We start from the raw sequence: 19,109 nt of genomic DNA, 5'->3' as shown, positions 1-19,109 counted from the left end.
GCTACGCTCGGCGGGACGCGGCACGGGCGGGCGGGCGGCCGGGCTGGTTCGGGCCGGGCCGGTTCGGGCCGGGCCGGTTCGGGCCGCGCCGCCCCGCGCAACCACAGCTGCGCTGAGACGAGGGGAGAGAGGGGGCGAGATGGTGTCGTGCGTGGGGAGCCGTACCCTCAGCAAGGACGACGTAAACTACCGCCTGCACTTCCGCATGATCAACGAGCAGCAGGTGGAAGACATCACGCTGGAGTTCTTCTACCGCCCGCACACCATCACCCTCCTCAGCTTCACCATCCTCAGCCTCATGGCCTTCGCCTTCACCAGGTGCGCGGCTGCCGCGGGGAGCCGCAGCCCCGCCCCTGGGTGCCGGCAGCCCCGGCGGTCCCCCCGGGGAACGGGGAGGGTCGGTGCCCGGCCCCGGGGCGAGCAGGGGTCGCGGGGCTCCGGCCCCATGCTCGGCACGCCCGTGCTGGAGAGCGGGCATCCTCCCCTCCTTTGCAGAGCGGTTATCATATACCTACTGCGTTTCCTGGGAACTTGTTTATCGTTTTGAGGATCTCTGCTAAATTCTCTGCTAAAATGTGCGTTTCGAGGAGTTGCCAGGAATGGGCTTTATTAGGCTATCGAGCTGCCCCGCAGTGACATCAGTCATGTAGATGATTTCCCAAGCGTGTAGGAGACGGGAGTGACTTCTGTGGCATCGCTTCTGTACCCTGTACGCTGTCTGTGGCTAGTCTCAGGTTGTCTCAGGCCCTGGCGCGGATGGGCTTGGCCACATCCTTTGCGCACCACAGGTGGGCATCACCCCTGCAGTCGTTCATGGCGATACTGCTAGGAACGGACAGATTTTTCGGGAGCCTTACTTGAAAACAAAGGGTATAGCGATGTAGTCTGATGGGTATCTTGCCTGTTTTTTGAAGTTGTGCGTGCTTTTTATTGCCTGCTACTGGATGTGAAGATGATTGCCTAATCCTCCTTTAGACTAAATTGTGTAGTCTGTAGGCAGTGGTTTCTGAGAGGTTTTGGCTAGGTAGTGCGGTGTGGGTTTAGGCTCATTTAAACTTTTGTGACATTGTGTGTACTCACGGATTTCAGTGGTCTTGTGGCTTAAACTCTTGTGGTGGTGAATCACCTCCTTAAAAGTCACCTTAAAACATTAATTCGTGACAGCTCTTCATTTAATGTAAGAAAGTCGTTATTTGTCACTAAGTGATACACAGTTCAGTGTGTAATCTTATGTTTTATTCTAAGAATCCAAATATACAGTTTTTATCAGCTGTGAAATGATGGCCACGCCTGCCTTGAGTTGAGACAGGAGCATTAGGAAAAGTAAAATAGTGTAACTGCAAATGGTCTGAGGTGTGGCTTTTCTTGTTTCAACATGTGTATGGCCCCAAGGAAGATACTTTCGGTGAGCACATCCCTTGTTCTACTTGGATCCCTTCTTAACTCCAAAATCATGGAGACATATTTCTGTGCTCTGCTACAATGTTTAATTACAGACCTTTGCTACAAGTGTTCCTCATCCTCTTACCTGATCGCTTTTCTCCCTGAAGGGCTAATTTAGGTCAAGCTTCTGAGTCACTACTAGATTCTCATCACAATGTCATTCTGAAGGATTAATGGAATTGATTGCTCACCTTTGGGGAAGGAATTTTGCCATTAATTCGTTCATCCAGAGGATGAGCTAAGAAGCAATTTCAGCACTTCAAAGTCTTCTAGGCCCAAATGAAATTGCTTCACTTCTGGGATGTTTGTTTGCATTTTTCCAAGAGGATTGCTGATTTGTCTTTCCATTTGTTATGCTGCTTTTCTAACTGACTTCTTCAGTTTAATTTTCTTCTGTCTCTGCCTCACTTCCTATGTTTAAATACCAGTTGACTTCTCTTTAACTCTTCTCTCTTTCTCCTCAGGTTGTGGAAGGTACTCTGATTTTATTTTCTCCCCTCTCCTCTTGCTATTTTCAATTATTGTAGGAGCTTCACAGATCTCCTGAGTGATATCAGTGCTGCCTCTGGGCCTCATTTGAGACACTATCCAAACCGTATGCACACCTTTTCTCATTGAGAAACTGGGGAAGAAAAGATGCTTTCCCACATGCTTTTACAGTCTGAGTTCCTTTCAATCAGCTTATTGCATTGACTCTACACTGACTCATGCAATAAGGTGATGTTTAAGTTTGTTTTCCCACTTCCTGGGCACAAGGCACTGTAGACTTCCCTGTGAGGTGTCACAAGTGATCCTTTGCTTCCCCTGTGCTGTCTGTTGTTCCGCAGATCTCCTGGTCTGTTTGTTGAGTGGGGGATTTTCTATGATAGATTCATGCTGATGTTGTGAAGTAAAATTTAGTTTTTCAGGAACTTCACCATAGGCAGAGGAAATTCTGTGTTCCTTAAAGTCTTTCTTGTCTCTTCTATAATTTTGTGTCAGCACTATTTGGAGGGTTCTGAGAAAAAGCAAACACTTTTATCATGTGTGTAGCAAGCCATACATAACATGAAGTCCTCCTTAGGATCACTGAGAGCAGCTGCTGCTGTCTTTGAGCTGACAGATAAGGGTGAAACAGAGAGCAGTAATCTTCAGGTATGATAATAGTAATGCAGAGAAAGAAATGCATGTTTAATTTTTCTATGTTAAAGTAGGGAGTAGAGTGTATTTTGTTCTTTAAAGCACATCCTTCCAGTCCTTCTGATGATGGCTGCAGCTTCCTTGGTTGTTTCTTGCAGTGTGAGCCAGACATGGGCTCCTCTGCTTCCATCCTGCACCTTGGGGCAGAGGTGTGGGGTGGCTCTAGCTTTCCCTGCCCTTTTCCACCCTAGGCAGAGGTGTGTGGCCCTCTCTGACCCCAGAGGCATCTAGCAGGAGTGAGTCCTGGAAGGGCTATTTTGTGGGACACAACAATAGGACTGAGGAAGGTGACAGACTAGCAGCTTCTAGTTTGAAGCTGCAGGGGTTTGTGGAAGCAGCAGTAAGACTAGTGAGGATGTGGGGTTTTTGTCTTCCATGTCCCTTGATTAATGGGCTTGATTAAACTGGATATTGTGTATTTATGTTTGGTTGAGATTATGCAAGAATTTTTTTCCTCCCTCTCCCACATTCCAAATTTAGTGTCCAGCTATTTTTTCCTCAATTGAGTATCCTCTCTTTTTATGATGTAATAACTTGCTAGTTGACATTTTTGTTATCTAGTGCTCTGGAGAAGAACAGAAGAGGGATGAAGATTATGCAGTTATTATGCACTTAGATTTTTTTATTTCTCCCTAAAAAGCCACAGAATGGAAAAATGCCCTCATAAATTCTTAAAATTGAGAGAATTTTCATCTGTTCTCCCACATAAGCATTAGAAACCTTGGTTTTGCTGCACGAATGCTTGTATTTGAAAATCAGGGTCAACATTTCTGGGGCTAAGTGAGGAGATGATTTAGCACATTTTCCCAATTGCAGCTTGTTGCGATTGCATCTTTTCCTTCGGCATTCCCCAAAATAGTTCTCCAGGTAAACATTATAGTCCTTATATCAGCTAGTGCACAACAGCAAGTTTCTTGCTCCCACCTGTTCTTACCTGCTTCTGGCAAGAAGATTGGGTGTCTGTCCCTTGTGAAATGTATCTGCAAGCCAAAATAAAATGCCTTGCCGCTCACATGGAATGAAATGCAGTTTAACACTGCATACATCTTTGTTGATTTTGGGGAGAAGTGGTGCCAACATGACTAGAACAGCCTTCCTCAAGCTGAGTAGTACTTAGAATCCTGATATGCAAAGGTGAGGACCTTTCATCCCACCTGGTGCAGCAGTTAAGTGATGTGATTGCAATGTCTTTCACTTCTTTGTTGGCCGTGATGAATTGATGTGATGCAACTGTAGTTATTTGTTCTAGCTAAAAAAAAAAATAAATAAAAGTTCATCCTCTTGGTGGCAGCCATGATAGTGTTTTCGCATGTGGTATTTGCATGTGTTAAAAGAGAGATATGGTTTTGCTGTGTGAGCCATCAGAGCCAGAGGCTCTGGCTAGGAAGTGCGCTGGATGGCGTAAGGTCTTGGGATTGCCAATGGAGCCAGAGTTAAGCTCTGGGACTTGGGGTTTATAGCTGATATAAAGTGTCAGCCTGTGCAGCGTGGCTGCTGGAAAATGACTGGTAAAGCTGAACTCAGCTGGTTTTAAAGAAATGCTGTGGGGAGTCTCTAAGGCCTGCAGAGAAACCATTCGTGTTTAATACACTTTTTCCTTCCATACATTTAAACTAACACAGTGCTTAAATGCCTCACAGTGATGAAAGCCTGCTGTGGAGCTGTTAAGGTTTGGTTTCGAGGAAAAGGAAACTAATTTGGCTAAGTGAGAAATATTTTGTAACTGCTGCAAGTATCTAATGTGGAGAGCATTTCTGCTGTCATAGTTTCTTTACTGAACCATCCAAAAATGTGACGGATGCTCTGCCCAGAAGAGCTTTATACCTTTAAAGTTTGCTGGGAATTCTTTAGTTACCATGTTGTGAATAAATAAAGAAATATACTTAAATAAATAAACTGATCATAAGTGCATGAAAACTAGGCAGATAGTAAAACTTTGACTTCAGTTGTAGTGGGTGATACATTATGAAATATTCAGTGTTTAAATGATGGTAGTCTGAAGTTTGTTTCTATTACTGAAGTATCCCAGAAGCTGTCTGCTGGTTAGAAAAGTTAGATGAGGGCTATTTTGTTAATCTTGCTACCATATCCTATCTGCCTGAAAAGAAAGGGCTCTCTCAAGTTTGCCTTGGCATTCCAAACTGAATTCTTAGGTCTCTCTTCTGGCTATAACATAACAGTAGCACAAATAACACGTACTATATTCGGAGCTTTGGCTTAATAGATCTAAAAGCAAATTGATATTTTTCCTTGGGCCTTTTAAGTTGTGCTGTGTCTCTGTTACAGATTCAAGCTGTACATTCATTATTTCTAAAGACTGATTGTAATTATTATTTCTGCCCTCATCTCAGGCATTTAGTGTTGGGGATAGGCAAAGGGAAGTGAAGGGTATTGCAAGTAGCACCAAAACAGCAGAGGGAAACCTAGGAATTGCATCCAGGCTTCCAGAGATTTTATTTTAGGTGTAAAAGTAAAAGTTGCTGTGTAAAAGTAATTTGATGATGTTTCTATAAACACTAAAGCAGGAAGATTTTTTTTCACCTTATGTTAAATTTGGTCATTGCTTCTGCACTCACTTCTAACAATGCTGTGTGCCAATTCTAACTCGTGCCATGGCTTGCATGTGCTTACTAAATGTTTAACCCTCTTGTAAGAAAGGGATGCCTGGAAGTGTAGTGTGAAAATCAGTCAGTGCAATTGCTGTCTTGTTACATAATGCGCATGCATATTTCTTATATTTAATTTCCATGTATTCTTTATGTAAATAATTTATCTTGAGAGCCTATTGACTTCATCCTTAATAATGTACTTTAATATTGTGTTGTCTGTCTCTTTAGGGATGATTCTGTACCAGAGGATAATATTTGGAGGGGTATCCTCTCTGTGATTTTCTTCTTTCTAATCATCAGTGTTCTAGCTTTTCCTAATGGTGAGTAAGGTTTATACAGCTTATACTTCATGTTTTTTAAATGTAAATTTCTCTTAATTGCCACTATATTTACTTTGACTTTTATTTAGATACCAATTTTCAGTGTATTTTTTCTTTACTCATTTGAATTCTTTTATATTAAGGAACAGTCTAAAATGGGTTGTAGTCATACTTGAGCAAAGATAAGGGTTATTTATAGCTTGTTATTTATAGTCTGTATTTAACAAGGAAGCCAAGTTCTCAAAAGCAGTGTTCTATTTGCAGATGTGCAGTTGCAGCTCAGATTGCTAAGTAATGATGTTAACAGACCCTTAAATAATGTTTAGGATGACTTTGCCTCAGTGTATTTCAACAGAAGCGTAATTCTAAAAATTCTCAGACACAACACTTTTTACCAGAAGACAGTGATTGAAATGGTTTAAGTTGCATATACAATGTAAAACCACAGTTGCTCAGTAGAAGTTGAAGTTGGACAAAAGTTTTGATGGTTGTTTGAGGAGCAGAAAGTGTAAAAACATATGAATGTTTGTCGAATGTGTGTCATTAATTCTGTGGAAGAAATGCTTTTACCTGGTTTGTCTGTTTCAGTTTTTTAATTTTTACTTATTGCTGTCAGCAAAATCATGATTCTTAGATCAAATCTAAACTGTCTCACAATTGTCTCACAGTTTTCAGGAAAAAACAGTAATCATGTTCAGGGCAGTTTTGTACTGCAGAGCTGGGATGTGTTTTTCCTATATGTTAAAAATCCTATATGCACATTTCTCACCAAGTTCTATCTGAAAAACTGAATGCCAGAGAAGAATGAGCTTTGTGCATACAGTGGTGAAAGAGTGGTCTGCAGTGTGTGCTGAAAATATTTGTTGAACTGCTTCTTGCTACCTAAGTGTATGATTCGTCTTTAGGTGTTTTCCAGTTTCATCTGATTTACCTTCTCTGCTGTTCACATTAGCTGAGAGGTTTTTAGTCTTATAAATCAGTTTCATCACTAGCTCTGAAGTAAATAATTTGACACTGGTAAAGAGCATAGGTGTCTTCCTTCTTGTCAGCTATATATGATGTTCAGTTTGGAAATTTCAGGAGGCCTGTTTGGTAACATTTCTCATTGGTCTGAAGGCTAAGTGCCATGTTTCTTTGTTAACACAGACAAATCTGTATGGGATGGGAGCAAGCTGCAGTCTGGAAACCAGGTCAGGACATCCTCAGGTGACACCTGAGATGTGGTGTCTGCTGAACAAAGAACATGGTACTCTTCTGGACATGACTCCACAAGAACTGTGAAAAATAGTCTTCATGTTACCAAATGACAGTCTCCTTTTTCCACTCTGAAATCTGCTGTTACTTTTTTTTTTTTTTTTTTTTTAAACAACACAGAGCTCCAGTTTTGAGGTGTATTACATAGTTTGATGAAGAACTGATGCCTGCTCCTGCCAAGTAGTCATATGCAATATTCTCAAAAAAAGATTTTGTGCTTCTTACTGATTGTGTCCTAATAGGCTTTTTGTTTGCCATCTATAGGACCCTTTACACGTCCTCACCCTGCTCTATGGAGGATGGTTTTTGGTAAGTTTGTGTTTCTGACTTTTGCATTGATTTTGCAGGACCTGCCTTTTTAACTTTCTGATGAATGGAATTGTCACGAAACATAATTGTGCATCAAACTTGTGTGAATGTTACTTTCCTTCCACTCCTGAGCAGTTGCTTATAATCTATTCTTAGTTATGTTTGTGAATATCATTGTAGTTACTCTGTGTCAGGATGGTGTAAATGAAATCACCAAAAAGGGATCATTCATTCTGATACTATGTTTTAATCCTGTTTTATGCTTCCTGGTCTCCTTCCCCCACACCTTTCCTACTGTCAGCTTTTCCAACCCCAGCTACTGGATATGCTGTCTGACTTCTAAATCCACTTGAGTAGGTGGTTTCTTTTCATTATTGGCAAAATATGCTATTACTTTATATAAATTTATATATATAAAAATTTTATTTATAAAATATTTATATATATATATATACTTTATTAAATTGTATCATTGCATAGGTTAGCATTTATTAAAATTCTTGATCCATATATTCAGATTCTTATGTTATTAAAAGTACCTGTAAATATCAATTGCATTCATAGTTTGAAAAATAATTCTGTTAGCTACAAAACTAACAAGTGAAATCCTGCTCCTTAAACATCTGAATTACACAGCAAAATCATGAGGAATTTTATTTTCAAATAATTCAGGGCTCACAGAACATATGCTAGACTGCACATTTGATTATTTTTAGGCAGACTGAATGTTCCTCTCTCCTGCCACCTTATATCTAAAAATAAGTAGCTTCCCAAAGTAGCTGATTGCTCATCTGGTGACATTGAGAGGATACTGCTGATTAGACAGCACTGGTTAAACAAACTTGCTTCCTGGGAATTTTGTGAAACACAGGTCCTACTGCTCACTTAAGGTTTCACCACATGTAGAGTAAAAGGTCATTCTCAATGTTGATGCTGTCAGAGCTTGATCCCTGTACTTTTGGCAAAAGGCTGCATGCAAAATCAGGAGCATCATTTTTCCCTGTGTAATTCTGTTTCTTCTGGCATGGTTCATTTAGCTGTGCTTCAGTTCTCGGACCCCTTCGGGTAGATGAAGGGCAGGACTGGTGTGTCCTCAACATTTCCAGATGCAGCCTGGCCTGCAGGCTGTGCTTCCTTTAGCAGAGTGCCATCTGTTCCCTTCGTGTTTCTGAGAGGGGCTGCACAGGACCATAGAGATACTTCATGTGCACATGTGTGTCTCAGAACAAAAGTTGCTTTCTGGTGTACATTGGGGCCATCAACATGTGTGTCCTGCTTATAGTTTAAAAGGCCTTTCTAGAATTGCTGCAGTTTATTTTGAATGGTAGATCCTAAGTTTATTCACATTAATCTTTCTGCCTTCCATGACATTGCTGCAGGATACAAGTCCGTCTGAGGCTGTGGAAATACTGTTTATATGCCTCCTCCAAATGTGGTCTTGGATATCTGTGAGCTTGTGAATAATGTAAAGATATGGTTCCAACTAAAACTTCAGCTCCCACAGAGCTACACCTAGGACTCAACTTCTAATAAGTTTTTCTTTAAAAAAACAAAATCCTTATTGAGACTGGAGGAGACAAATAGTACTCCCAAATGCAATTGTGTTTCATAATTTACAGTGGTGTGAACATAAATAATAATCATATTTATCTTCAAAAGGTTCAAGCAGCAAATTTTCCAGATCACAGAAGTAACTGAGACATGCATTAGTTTATATTTATAATTACTCTTTATTGCCAGCACAGCTCAGAATTGCCAGGTGGCATTATTAAATTGATCTTTATGTTGAAATCTGTGTAAAGGCTTAGGGGCTTACATTAGTGAGACCAAGAATACTTAAAGCAAAGAGACAGAGCTAATGCAATCCTGGATCCTAGTGTATCTCTTAGTAAGGAGCTTCCTGATCACAACCTTGTACCGCACATGTCTAAATTGATTAGACTGATATTGTTTTGATTCATGCAGTTGTGCATGTATTGTATCACTTGTCACAGGAGGGGATATGAAGGGCTGAGTGCTCAGACATTGCCATCTGACTGGTGTCTCTTCAGCTTTTCTGCATGTAGCTGCTGCATATAGAAATTCATTTGTAGAACAACTGTGTGGAAGTATCTTTTGGGACTCTGTGTTCCAAACAGTTTTGTGAATGAACTTGATTTTAAAACTGAGTCTTTTCACAGGTCTCAGTGTGCTCTATTTTCTGTTCCTGGTGTTCGTGCTCTTCCTTAACTTTGAGCAGGTGAAAGCAGTGATGTACTGGCTGGACCCTAATCTACGATATGCCACAAGGGAAGCAGATATTATGGTATGTATGCATGGCACTTTATTGTACATACTTTAGGCATGTTTTGTATCAGTGGGAATGGATAAATCTGAATTTGCTGGCATGAACAATGCAAGTTTGTGCCTATATTTGACAGTCATCAAGTCCTTTGTGTCAAGGGCAATATTTACATTGAAATCAGCTGGTGTGAAAAACAGTCTTCTCAGTATTTATTTATTTTTTTTTAAAGTAGATGTTTGGATGAATGTGCAATTTGGAATATGATATATGTATACAGTGGGGTGGCTTTTGGATTCTTTTTGGTAATAGATATGAGCATAGATACTGAAAATAGACTTAGCAAGGTAGTATCTAAATGAAGCCTGTATGGTATGTGTCCCAGATCAGGGTTTTTGATGCTGTAGTGCTGTACTCAAAGAACTTTGGTCTCATCTTGTTGCTCTGAGCTGAGTACGTTACTGTCATGCTATGGAGCTTGTGGAGTATGCGTTTGTATGGAAACTGCAGGACTCTGCTCCTTTCCAGTCAGTCAGCAACTGAGCACTGATGCTGTTACCATTGGGAAATTATTTCCATAGACCATAATCTGGAGTGGCATAGAAATCCAGGCTTGTTTTTCTGTTTACTGAGCAGCTTGCAGAGTTTTCCATACAGAGAACATTCCCCTTCTGGTGGGGACATGAGCACAGAGGGCTGAGGTTGTAAAAGGAGGCCTGGGAGAAAGGTGTGAGTTATGCAGGGAGGCAAGCAGAACACAGTGTGAGCAGTTGGGCACCAAGCAGAAGAGGGTTACTGCATGGGTTGCCAATCTTGCCCTCCTCACTATCACATTAAATTACTCCTCACCACCTAACCAACATGTTCCCTTGACCTTGGGTTTGTGCATCTGTCCACCATGGTTACCTGTTTTATACTAGGTGCTTTTGTAGGGCTCATGCCCCATGAGTAGGGAAGATGAGGTTGTCTTTCACACGTGGCAATTTACTGCTTATGCAAACCAATGCACAGCATCTCATCAGCAGTGGCTGCAAACTCCTGCCCTGTAGCAGATGGGGGAATGGAAATCTTGACAGTGCAGTAAGCTCACATTAGTTGATTGATAGTGAGGGCTGTGTGCAGGCTCCTTGCCTGGAAAACTGGATGCTTCAGGTATTGCACCTCAGCCTGTCAGCAGTACGTGCTGTGCAACTCTAGGGCTGTGACTTTGGGTTCTTCAGGAACCACCTGTGCTGGTGGAGTGGTGAGAGCAGCCTGCCCTTGGGATGGGGGGAGGGAGGACACATGGCTAAATGGAGCCCCAGCACAGGCATCAGTGATGTTGCTGAGCAACAAAAGGGTGCTGAGACAAGGAGTCTGTTGGTTTGTCAGATTCACCTGGCTCTCCTGTCATTTAAATTAGAAATAGATTCTAACTAAGGGAGGACTGGTATTACTCCTGGCACAGAACCACGGTACAGCAGGTATCCTGACTGTAGCAGTCAGTGGAAACTTGCCCTGGTCTACTTTTCAGTCCAGATATTGTCATTTAAAGTTGGAGTAAAAGTGCAGCTGTAATGAAGGCTGCAGCTTGGTCACTTGCACAGGACTAGCGAAGTTGCTTGGGTACAAAAAAATATATGGCTGGCAGAACTGCAGCTGGAAAAATGAGACAGAGGAAAAAGCCATGGTGAAAATAAAAGCAAAAAAGCAAGAGCTCTGGAAAAAACCTTACTTTTGGAGTAGCCTCATTGTGTTCTCTTATCATAGGTATTGTGGTATAGCAAGGAGCCTGCACGTACTGTGGTATATTCCGTGCTTCTCATGCTGGTAAAGGAGCCAGTTTCAGTTCCCTTGGTGCACTAAAGTGGCAAGTTTACAAGCCTTAGAACAGGTGGTGCACCTTTCTCTGACCAGCAGCACAGGCATGCATGAGAAAGCACCAGCAGTAAGGGTTACTTATAGTAATCTACACAACTCGTATCGTCCCAATGTGGGACTTAGCTGCCTGCTGATAGAAGGATTTATATGAAATTGTGCATTCTTCTCTTTGTGATGGCCAGGATTTAAATCTTTCTGCACTATCTCCTTTTCAACTTGATCATTTGTGTTCATTTGTGCAGGATTAGCAGTAGTTCTGGCCTGAAAGAGAATTCTTGATTCAACAGCACTGAGCAGTGCTGTGTTGTCACCTGCAGGTGGCAATGTGTATTTTAGAAGGATTGAAGAGCAGAGATTTTTTTAAATGTGTATTTCCTGTTAGGAGTAGTTCAGTTTGTGCCCAGTGATGAGACAGAACCCCACAGCTGCAGTCTCCTGATCACTAACAATTTTTTTTTTTTCTTGTTGGGCAGTGATTTCTAGCACTTGCTGTATAACATGTTATGGCAATCCGGTTCCTTTGTCACTGGGGACTAGAATATTAAATAGTATTCTTAAGGAATCTGCTGCTTATCTGTGAAAAAATGTTTGCAAATTCCCTTTAATCTTCTCCTAAATATTTTTTTTCAATACAAGCCTGTGACTGAACATTCTCAATACAAATGGGTCCTGGGAAATTATTTTCATGAGGAAAATAAGACACAAAAGAAACTCAGGTAAACATTGACATGAGTAACATTACATCAGAAACTGGGGAGGATTAGCCACTAATAAGCCACATCTTGGTTATCAGGCAGCATGAATGTGGGGAAAGGTGGTTATTTCAAATCAAGACTCCAAGGAAAGGCAAATAAGTATTTTCTGGAGTATTGTTTGCTGGTTTTATTGTTCCTGGTTTTATTGTTTTTGTTGCTTCTCTTTCACTTAGTAAATGCATGCTTCTTCAGGCACCAAGGTCTGTTCTATTTCCCTTTAAATTAGGGCTGTACTGTGATGGCACTGAGTCTTAACACTGGAAGTTTTCTGCCACAGTTTAGAAGGATAAGAAAATGAAATAATGCTGATTTTAATACCCTTATAATTCCAGGCTTATTGCACTGGATGGAAAGATGTTTCTTCTTTCTGAAGTTGTGTGTTAATGGAGCAATTTTGTTCTGGGTTTTTTTCTTTTCTTAACAGGAGTATGCAGTGAACTGTCATGTTATCACCTGGGAGAGAATCCTCAGCCACTTTGATATATTTGCTTTTGGACATTTCTGGGGCTGGGCTATGAAGGCTTTGCTGATCCGCAGCTATGGGCTGTGCTGGACTATTAGCATCACCTGGGAGCTCACTGAGGTAGGCCTCTCTTTTGTCTTAATTATCAGCAAAGGTATGAGACGTGAATTGTTCTTGGGGGAAGAGTGAATGTTACTAGAAGAATGGCTCTCTAGTTCTCAGCATAGATTTACATTTTAAGTCTTATAAACCAGATGCTGACTAATTGATGCAGCTGAATGAGCAGACAACAGCAAGCTGGGTTTTAGGTAAGTGATTTATTACTCCTTGAATACAAAGGAAGTCTAGGTCAGCCTATTTGTGCCATTCATAATTTTTTTTCTGCTGTTATGGGGATCATGCTACTTTTTCTACTTCACATGTTTCCTGATTCAGGGCAACTGTTCTTCTTTTTCACCTTGCAATATCTGTGATCTGCTCTCATAGTCCCTTTAGCTCACATACAACATCACACATTGTGTACAGTCATGCGTAATGTACAAGTTAAATGGAGTTGAGGGATCTTCTTCATGTAAACACTTGAACTTAGTCTTTAAAATCAGTTTTCTGTAAAGCTTGCTGTCTTGAGAATGCTTGGCTTATCTGACAAAGCATTTATCATTTAGAAACAAAGATAAGGATTTGTTTGTCTAAAATTAAACTTTCCAGTTTGAAAATATTGGTGCCCTGAGTTCCTCTTCAAAATGTGTTTTTGCTCTCTGGCATTGAAGGATACTGTGTTTTCTAAGTGATTTTGAAATTGCTTAAGATTGGGATTTCACAAGTACCCACTCACAGAAAACACCTTAGCTAGTTATTGTTCTCATTTTTTTCCCTTTGGAAAAGGATGTGTTTGGATTTGTTTCACTCATACTCTTATCGTTCATTGCACAACCCTCATCTTCAATTTGACACAGCATCAGGTGTCAAGTATTCCCCTTTTTGGAAGGCAGATTATTGGAACAGACAATGTGTTGGACAAGGTTCGAAACACAGATATGTTATCACCCCTCAAATACATTTTTGATGAATTTGATAATTCAGGAGAGTAATTAGATACCTCCAGAAGTTACCTGGGCAGTTACACAGGGATTTAGCTGAGCATCTCCCATTAGCATTAACGGATTTCAGCCAACCCCTTGTTCTGAAATGGGAAACTTGGCTCATGCTCCATACTGTTGGATTAAAGTTGGGGAGCAGGCAGACCTTGGTCTCTCGTTCTGAGAAAGCAGCTAGAGAACCTTAGAGACTGTCAGGCAAACAGGCAAAGACCTGTGCTCTGGGTTTTGCTGCCTAATTATCTGTAACTTCTGGTGTCTTTGCCTGACATTTGTAGGCTAATGAAAAAGATGAAAGGGAAACTTTAGCAGGGTAATGAACAACACTGCATCACTTGGCTCCTGAAGAGAAACTCAAATTTTGGTTTTGGAAAAGGTTGAAATTCACATAGCTTTGTCAAAGAAAAACAAGTGGTTTTGATACACTTTTGCAAGGGTTTTCACAGGAACTGTCATTGCCAGCATTAGTCACTGTAATGTACTATAAATGGCTCGGCATTCATTCTTGTTGTATACAGAAAACATTCTTCTTGTTCCTTTTCTCAAATCTGATTTTTTTCAGTGCTTTATGCTTACATCTCTTAATAAAAGAAACTTTATTACAAAATCATACCAATAATCTTCCACAGCCACAATGTATGTACATTAACTGACAAGAATTGTACTGTTTTTGTGGAGGTACATTCTTTGGTTTGCTATGTGTTTTGTTAATTATCTCTTTAAGCATTGCAGAGGGACTGCTTAACACATGGCTGTCTTGATTTCCTGTCCATAGGTAACTTTTCCAGTCTATTTTTTGGATTGCAGTGATTTTTTCTTGTAGAATAAGAGAATAAAATTGTATTTCATAATGAAGAAAGAGAAGCAGTGAATCCATTTCTAGCTCTTGGTAAAATATGTTTCCATCTTGCCTTAACTCTGGCCAGTTGTTCTCCTCACTGCATCAGTAGAGTGTAATGTCCTCTTAATTTCTTGATCCATTCTGTATCAAGTACAGCAGCAAAGCTTGCTGAAATATTGTCTGAAATGTGGTTGAACTCTTAATTTTTTTTACAGTCACTAAATTTCCTGAAAATAGCATTTTGAAATAAGTCTTATGTCCTGAATACCATCATGCTTCAGTTCTGACAGCTGTTACAAATGCATCCATTTTACTTACTGCATCTTATTGCTGGTTTAGAAAACATAGTATTTGAAACTATTTAGCAAAAATGAAACAAAGATTCTCTTAATTTTTTACTTTTTTTTAAAGCTCAAACCACCTTATTTACTCCAAAAAACACGTAGTTCTGCTTGTTTTATACATATCTATAATGCATCATGTTATCATCTTTGAGACGCCAACAGCTGCATGATATCCTTATGTACGGCATAGTCTCAAAAGGAAACAGTGAGAAGGAAACTTCTTGTCTTGTGTGGTTCTGTTCAAGGCTTTCTGAAGTTAATGGAAGGATGCCAATCAAATTCCAGTGTCTGTGGCTCATGCCCTTGAAGTATGCTGTGCACTGAAAAGCTGATTTTTGAATGTGTACTTTAAAAGTGAATTTATATGAATTCTGTGCTGTTCCTCACCCAGAATCTTTTTGCTGTATTCTATAGCTCTTCTTCATGCACCTTCTGCCTAACTTTGCTGAATGCTGGTGGGATCAAGTCATTTTGGACATCCTGCTTTGTAACGGGGGTGGCATCTGGTTGGGAATGGTAGTTTGTCGTTTCTTGGAGATGAGGACCTATCACTGGGCAAGCTTCAAGTAGGTCTAAATTTAAGCTTGGTAAATGTTGTTTTGCATGTATAAGATTAGCATGGAATCTGCCTGTGCTAACAGTGCTGTAATTTTATTTTAAATGTTAAACATCAGTGTCATAGTAATGTTCCTGTACAACATGTGTTTGTAAATGTGACTGTATATATGTTTTTCTTTTGCAATTTTAAGTTACAAGCATTGATGCCAATGGACGTTACAGAACAGTAAAGCTATTTGTATTTTCAGTTTATTTTGTATACATAACACTTTGACAAAGAGAGCAAAACAAATGGTGATGGTTTTCTCACCATACATTTTTAAACTAGGTTTGGGCTCACCTTGGTGATGCATTAGTGTGGCAGTCTGTCAACACTAGTTGTCATTGCAGTAGGGACATGGGGCTAATGGTATCTGTGCTGTGAATTGCCTAACCTCATTGCTGACCTTCTAAAATAAATGGAGTAATTGTAAAATAAAGAGGCATTTGTTGTGTAAAAGGGCAACAGCTTATGGCCTAGTAAGTGTCAGTTCCTAGCTGTCCAGGTGTGGTTTCTTCTGTAGCTTTTTGCTTCTCTTCTGCCTTCTTCCCTGCTAGCTGGTAGCAAGCATGGTTATCTGCACATTATCAATGATGTCGTTGAAACAGATCAAGTGCAGTGAATTGCCTTGAGAGATGGAAAAGGAACTCAGATCTTGACTTCAAAATTTGTACCTTGTGTGGATTTCTGTACTGCTCTCCCTTCTCCCTTCTCCTCCCTTCTCCCTTCTCCCTTCTCCCTTCTCCCTTCTCCCTTCTCCCTTCTCCCTTCTCCCTTCTCCCTTCTCCCTTCTCCCTTCTCCCTTCTCCCTTCTCCCTTCTCCCTTCTCCCTTCTCCCTTCTCCCTTCTCCCTTCTCCCTTCTCCCTTCTCCCTTCTCCCTTCTCCCTTCTCCCTTCTCCCTTCTCCCTTCTCCCTTCTCCCTTCTCCCTTCTCCCTTCTCCCTTCTCCCTTCTCCCTTCTCCCTTCTCCCTTCTCCCTTCTCCCTTCTCCCTTCTCCCTTCTCCCTTCTCCCTTCTCCCTTCTCCCTTCTCCCTTCTCCCTTCTCCCTTCTCCCTTCTCCCTTCTCCCTTCTCCCTTCTCCCTTCTCCCTTCTCCCTTCTCCCTTCTCCCTTCTCCCTTCTCCCTTCTCCCTTTACAGATCTTAAAGTTTAGAAGATTCTCCCTTACCTAAGCTCTCTCCAGCCTAGAACACAAATATTAGAAATATCAAATCTGAGGGGTTTTTGTTGTTGTTTGGTTGGTTTTGTTTGTTTGTTTGTTTTGGTTTGGTTTGGTTTTTTGTTTTGTTTTGGGTTTTTTGGGGGGGGGTTTTAGGTTGTTTGGTTTTATTTGGGGTTTTTTTTGGTCCAGAAGGGTCAGAGGGTCAGAGAAATAAAAGGGTGAAAACTGGCTTCTAGTCCTGCTAGTCTTCCTTTAGAAGAGGAAGCTCTGAGTTTTTCTTAGATTCTGTGTCCTTTGGATGCTGTTGCTCATCTGAATTAATATTATCAAAAGCAAGAATCAGTAATACATGTCAGATGAGCCTGCATTAAAATCCCCTTTCAAAATGGAATTTAAATGCTTTCTAGATTTTAACAGTGTTATCACACCTCTCCAGGAGGTCGACATGTATCTGATATCAGAAGAGCAGGGCTTATGTGTGCTGGAGGATGTAGTATTATTATTACTGTGGAGCTAGCCCCTTATACAAATAATGAATAATTAATCTGACATATTCTTGAAAGATTATGCCAGTGAACTCTAGAACAAGGAGTGTTTGGGGTTAGAGCAGTGGTAACATAGACTAGGAAGGAATAATCTCTAGATTTTCTAAGGAAGTCGCAGAATTGTTGTCCTCATTTCTTTGTGTAGAGAATAATAAATGGTTTTTGTAGTTAGTTGCTGCGTTATTGACTGAGGATAGAGAAGGATAGGAATTCTTTAGCAGAATATGCACCTTGACTGAAATGTTTAATAGATTATTTTTCTGAATTCCCCCTTGCCTGGTACATAGTTGTGTCTGAGAAGATCTCTGCTGTTGATCAAAAAAATGTGATTGCTCCTCAGAAACATCAATAACAGAGCTGTTGGTTTTTTTTTTTCCTTCTGGCATATTCCTTGTATTTACTCCAGCCATTATTTTTTTTTCCCAGGGACATTCACACAACCACAGGGAAAATCAAAAGAGCTGTATTACAGTTCACCCCGGCCAGCTGGACCTATGTCCGCTGGTTTGATCCAAAGTCTTCATTTCAGAGAGTGGCTGGAGTCTACCTTTTCATGATTATTTGGCAGGTAAGAAATAAATTCTGTGAAATCAAAGCTGCCATCAGCTCAGTTACTTGTTGGCTATGTTGGACTAAAAAATATTCTGATGGAATGTATGTCTGTTATTGAAATACACAGTTAAATGAATTGATAATGCAGAATTGGACAGGGCACTTTCGTGGGAGTTTGTGGTAGTTCAGGAGTGTAATTACAGAATCTGTGGGAAAAGCCAAATGCTACAGATTGCTATTTGCTTTTTGCAATTGACACAGATTTAAAAACTGCTAGACAGTGGGGTTTGGGTGGTGGAATTTTAATTTATTTTGGTTTAGTTGTGTTGATGTGGCAGGGGATTGTTTGTTTGGTTTGTGGGAGGGTGTTTGTTTTGCTTTGGGTTTTTTTTGTTTTTTCCTTTCCCATTGACTATTGAATGGATCAGTGATACTCAGAATATAGTCATTGTTCCAGCAAGACTCTGTAATGTGTCAGCAATCCTTAAAACTGAAACTTCTGTGAATTTTTTTTTTAATTTCTTAATTTACTGTTTTAAAGGAAATCCATAAATATTTGATTTAGTTGTTGGAGATTTTTTTTAATGTATGATCTCTTCTGCTTCTCTCCCAAAATTGCCTTGGTCATTTGTACCTGATTTAGGATATGCAAGTTATCAGAAGACCTCTGCAGTGTGAAATAGTGTCTAGTCCCTTAATGAGTTTTGGGAAAGAGAGTAAATACTTTCATAGAGGTTTTTAGGGGAGGATTCTTTGTTTTACTCGTATATTACTAACAAAAGACAGAGCAGAAATTCCTCTTTCAATGGTCAAGCTTACCAACAGGGCTATAGTAGAACATAGATTTCTTTCTGTGTTTTAGTTTCCATATTAATCTTTGCACATTTTCTGTACTAACTCATTAGGAGTTATATAAGTTGAACACTATTAACTAGCTTTTTTTTTAATCTAGCTAACTGAGTTGAACACATTCTTTTTGAAACATATCTTTGTGTTCCAAGCAAGCCACCCGTTAAGCTGGGGGAGAATTCTCTTCATAGGAATCATTACAGCACCCACTGTAAGGTAATTCTTTTATTTTGGTGGTTTTTTTTCAATTTAAAGTAGCTTAACTTTTAGGCATCCAAGAACTACATACAGTTTGTGAATAAGTATGGCACATTTCACAAAATTAAATGCATGAAATGCAAAGCAATCATCTCTTGTCAATGAAATGTATTTCCTGACAAATAAACTAATGAGGTAAAATGTACATAAACAACTGTGTTGCTGTAGGGATGCAGAGCCAGTCTGTTCCTTCTCCTGTTTGTGTGGTAGCATCTTCCTCTTTTGTGAGTTAGCTGCATATGTCATCCTTGAGGACTGCATGTGAAAGTATTCAAGTTAATGAGTCAGGTGCTCCCAAAAGTGTAAATGAGGAAAAACAGAGCTGTTGGTATTTCTAACAGCTCTTTGTGATCAAGCAGTAGCTTATTGTGAGAACAAAACAGTATATAT

General features: G+C 40.2%; 1 protein-coding gene across 2 annotated transcripts in view; it reads left to right on the top strand.

Moving 5' to 3' along the window:
- Positions 1 to 25: 25 nt before the first annotated feature.
- The window catches only part of PTDSS1 (phosphatidylserine synthase 1), a 29,910-nt gene continuing 10,826 nt past the window's right edge, over positions 26 to 19,109 (top strand). For both annotated transcript variants that reach the window (XM_066178244.1, XM_066178237.1), the window contains exons 1-8: positions 26 to 318; positions 5,460 to 5,551; positions 7,070 to 7,114; positions 9,295 to 9,419; positions 12,435 to 12,593; positions 15,170 to 15,321; positions 17,487 to 17,628; positions 18,565 to 18,677. In XM_066178244.1, coding sequence (XP_066034341.1) covers positions 140 to 318; positions 5,460 to 5,551; positions 7,070 to 7,114; positions 9,295 to 9,419; positions 12,435 to 12,593; positions 15,170 to 15,321; positions 17,487 to 17,628; positions 18,565 to 18,677 — 1,007 coding nt within the window. In that variant the 5' untranslated portion in view covers positions 26 to 139. The remainder of the gene's footprint in view (positions 319 to 5,459; positions 5,552 to 7,069; positions 7,115 to 9,294; positions 9,420 to 12,434; positions 12,594 to 15,169; positions 15,322 to 17,486; positions 17,629 to 18,564; positions 18,678 to 19,109) is intronic.

This window comes from Chamaea fasciata, unplaced genomic scaffold (genome assembly GCF_029207755.1).
Source record: "Chamaea fasciata isolate MVZ Bird 193981 ecotype frontalis unplaced genomic scaffold, bChaFas1.0.hap1 SCAF_1, whole genome shotgun sequence".
In the NCBI taxonomy this organism is placed as follows: domain Eukaryota; kingdom Metazoa; phylum Chordata; class Aves; order Passeriformes; family Sylviidae; genus Chamaea; species Chamaea fasciata.
This window is presented reverse-complemented; position numbering and strand designations above follow the sequence as displayed.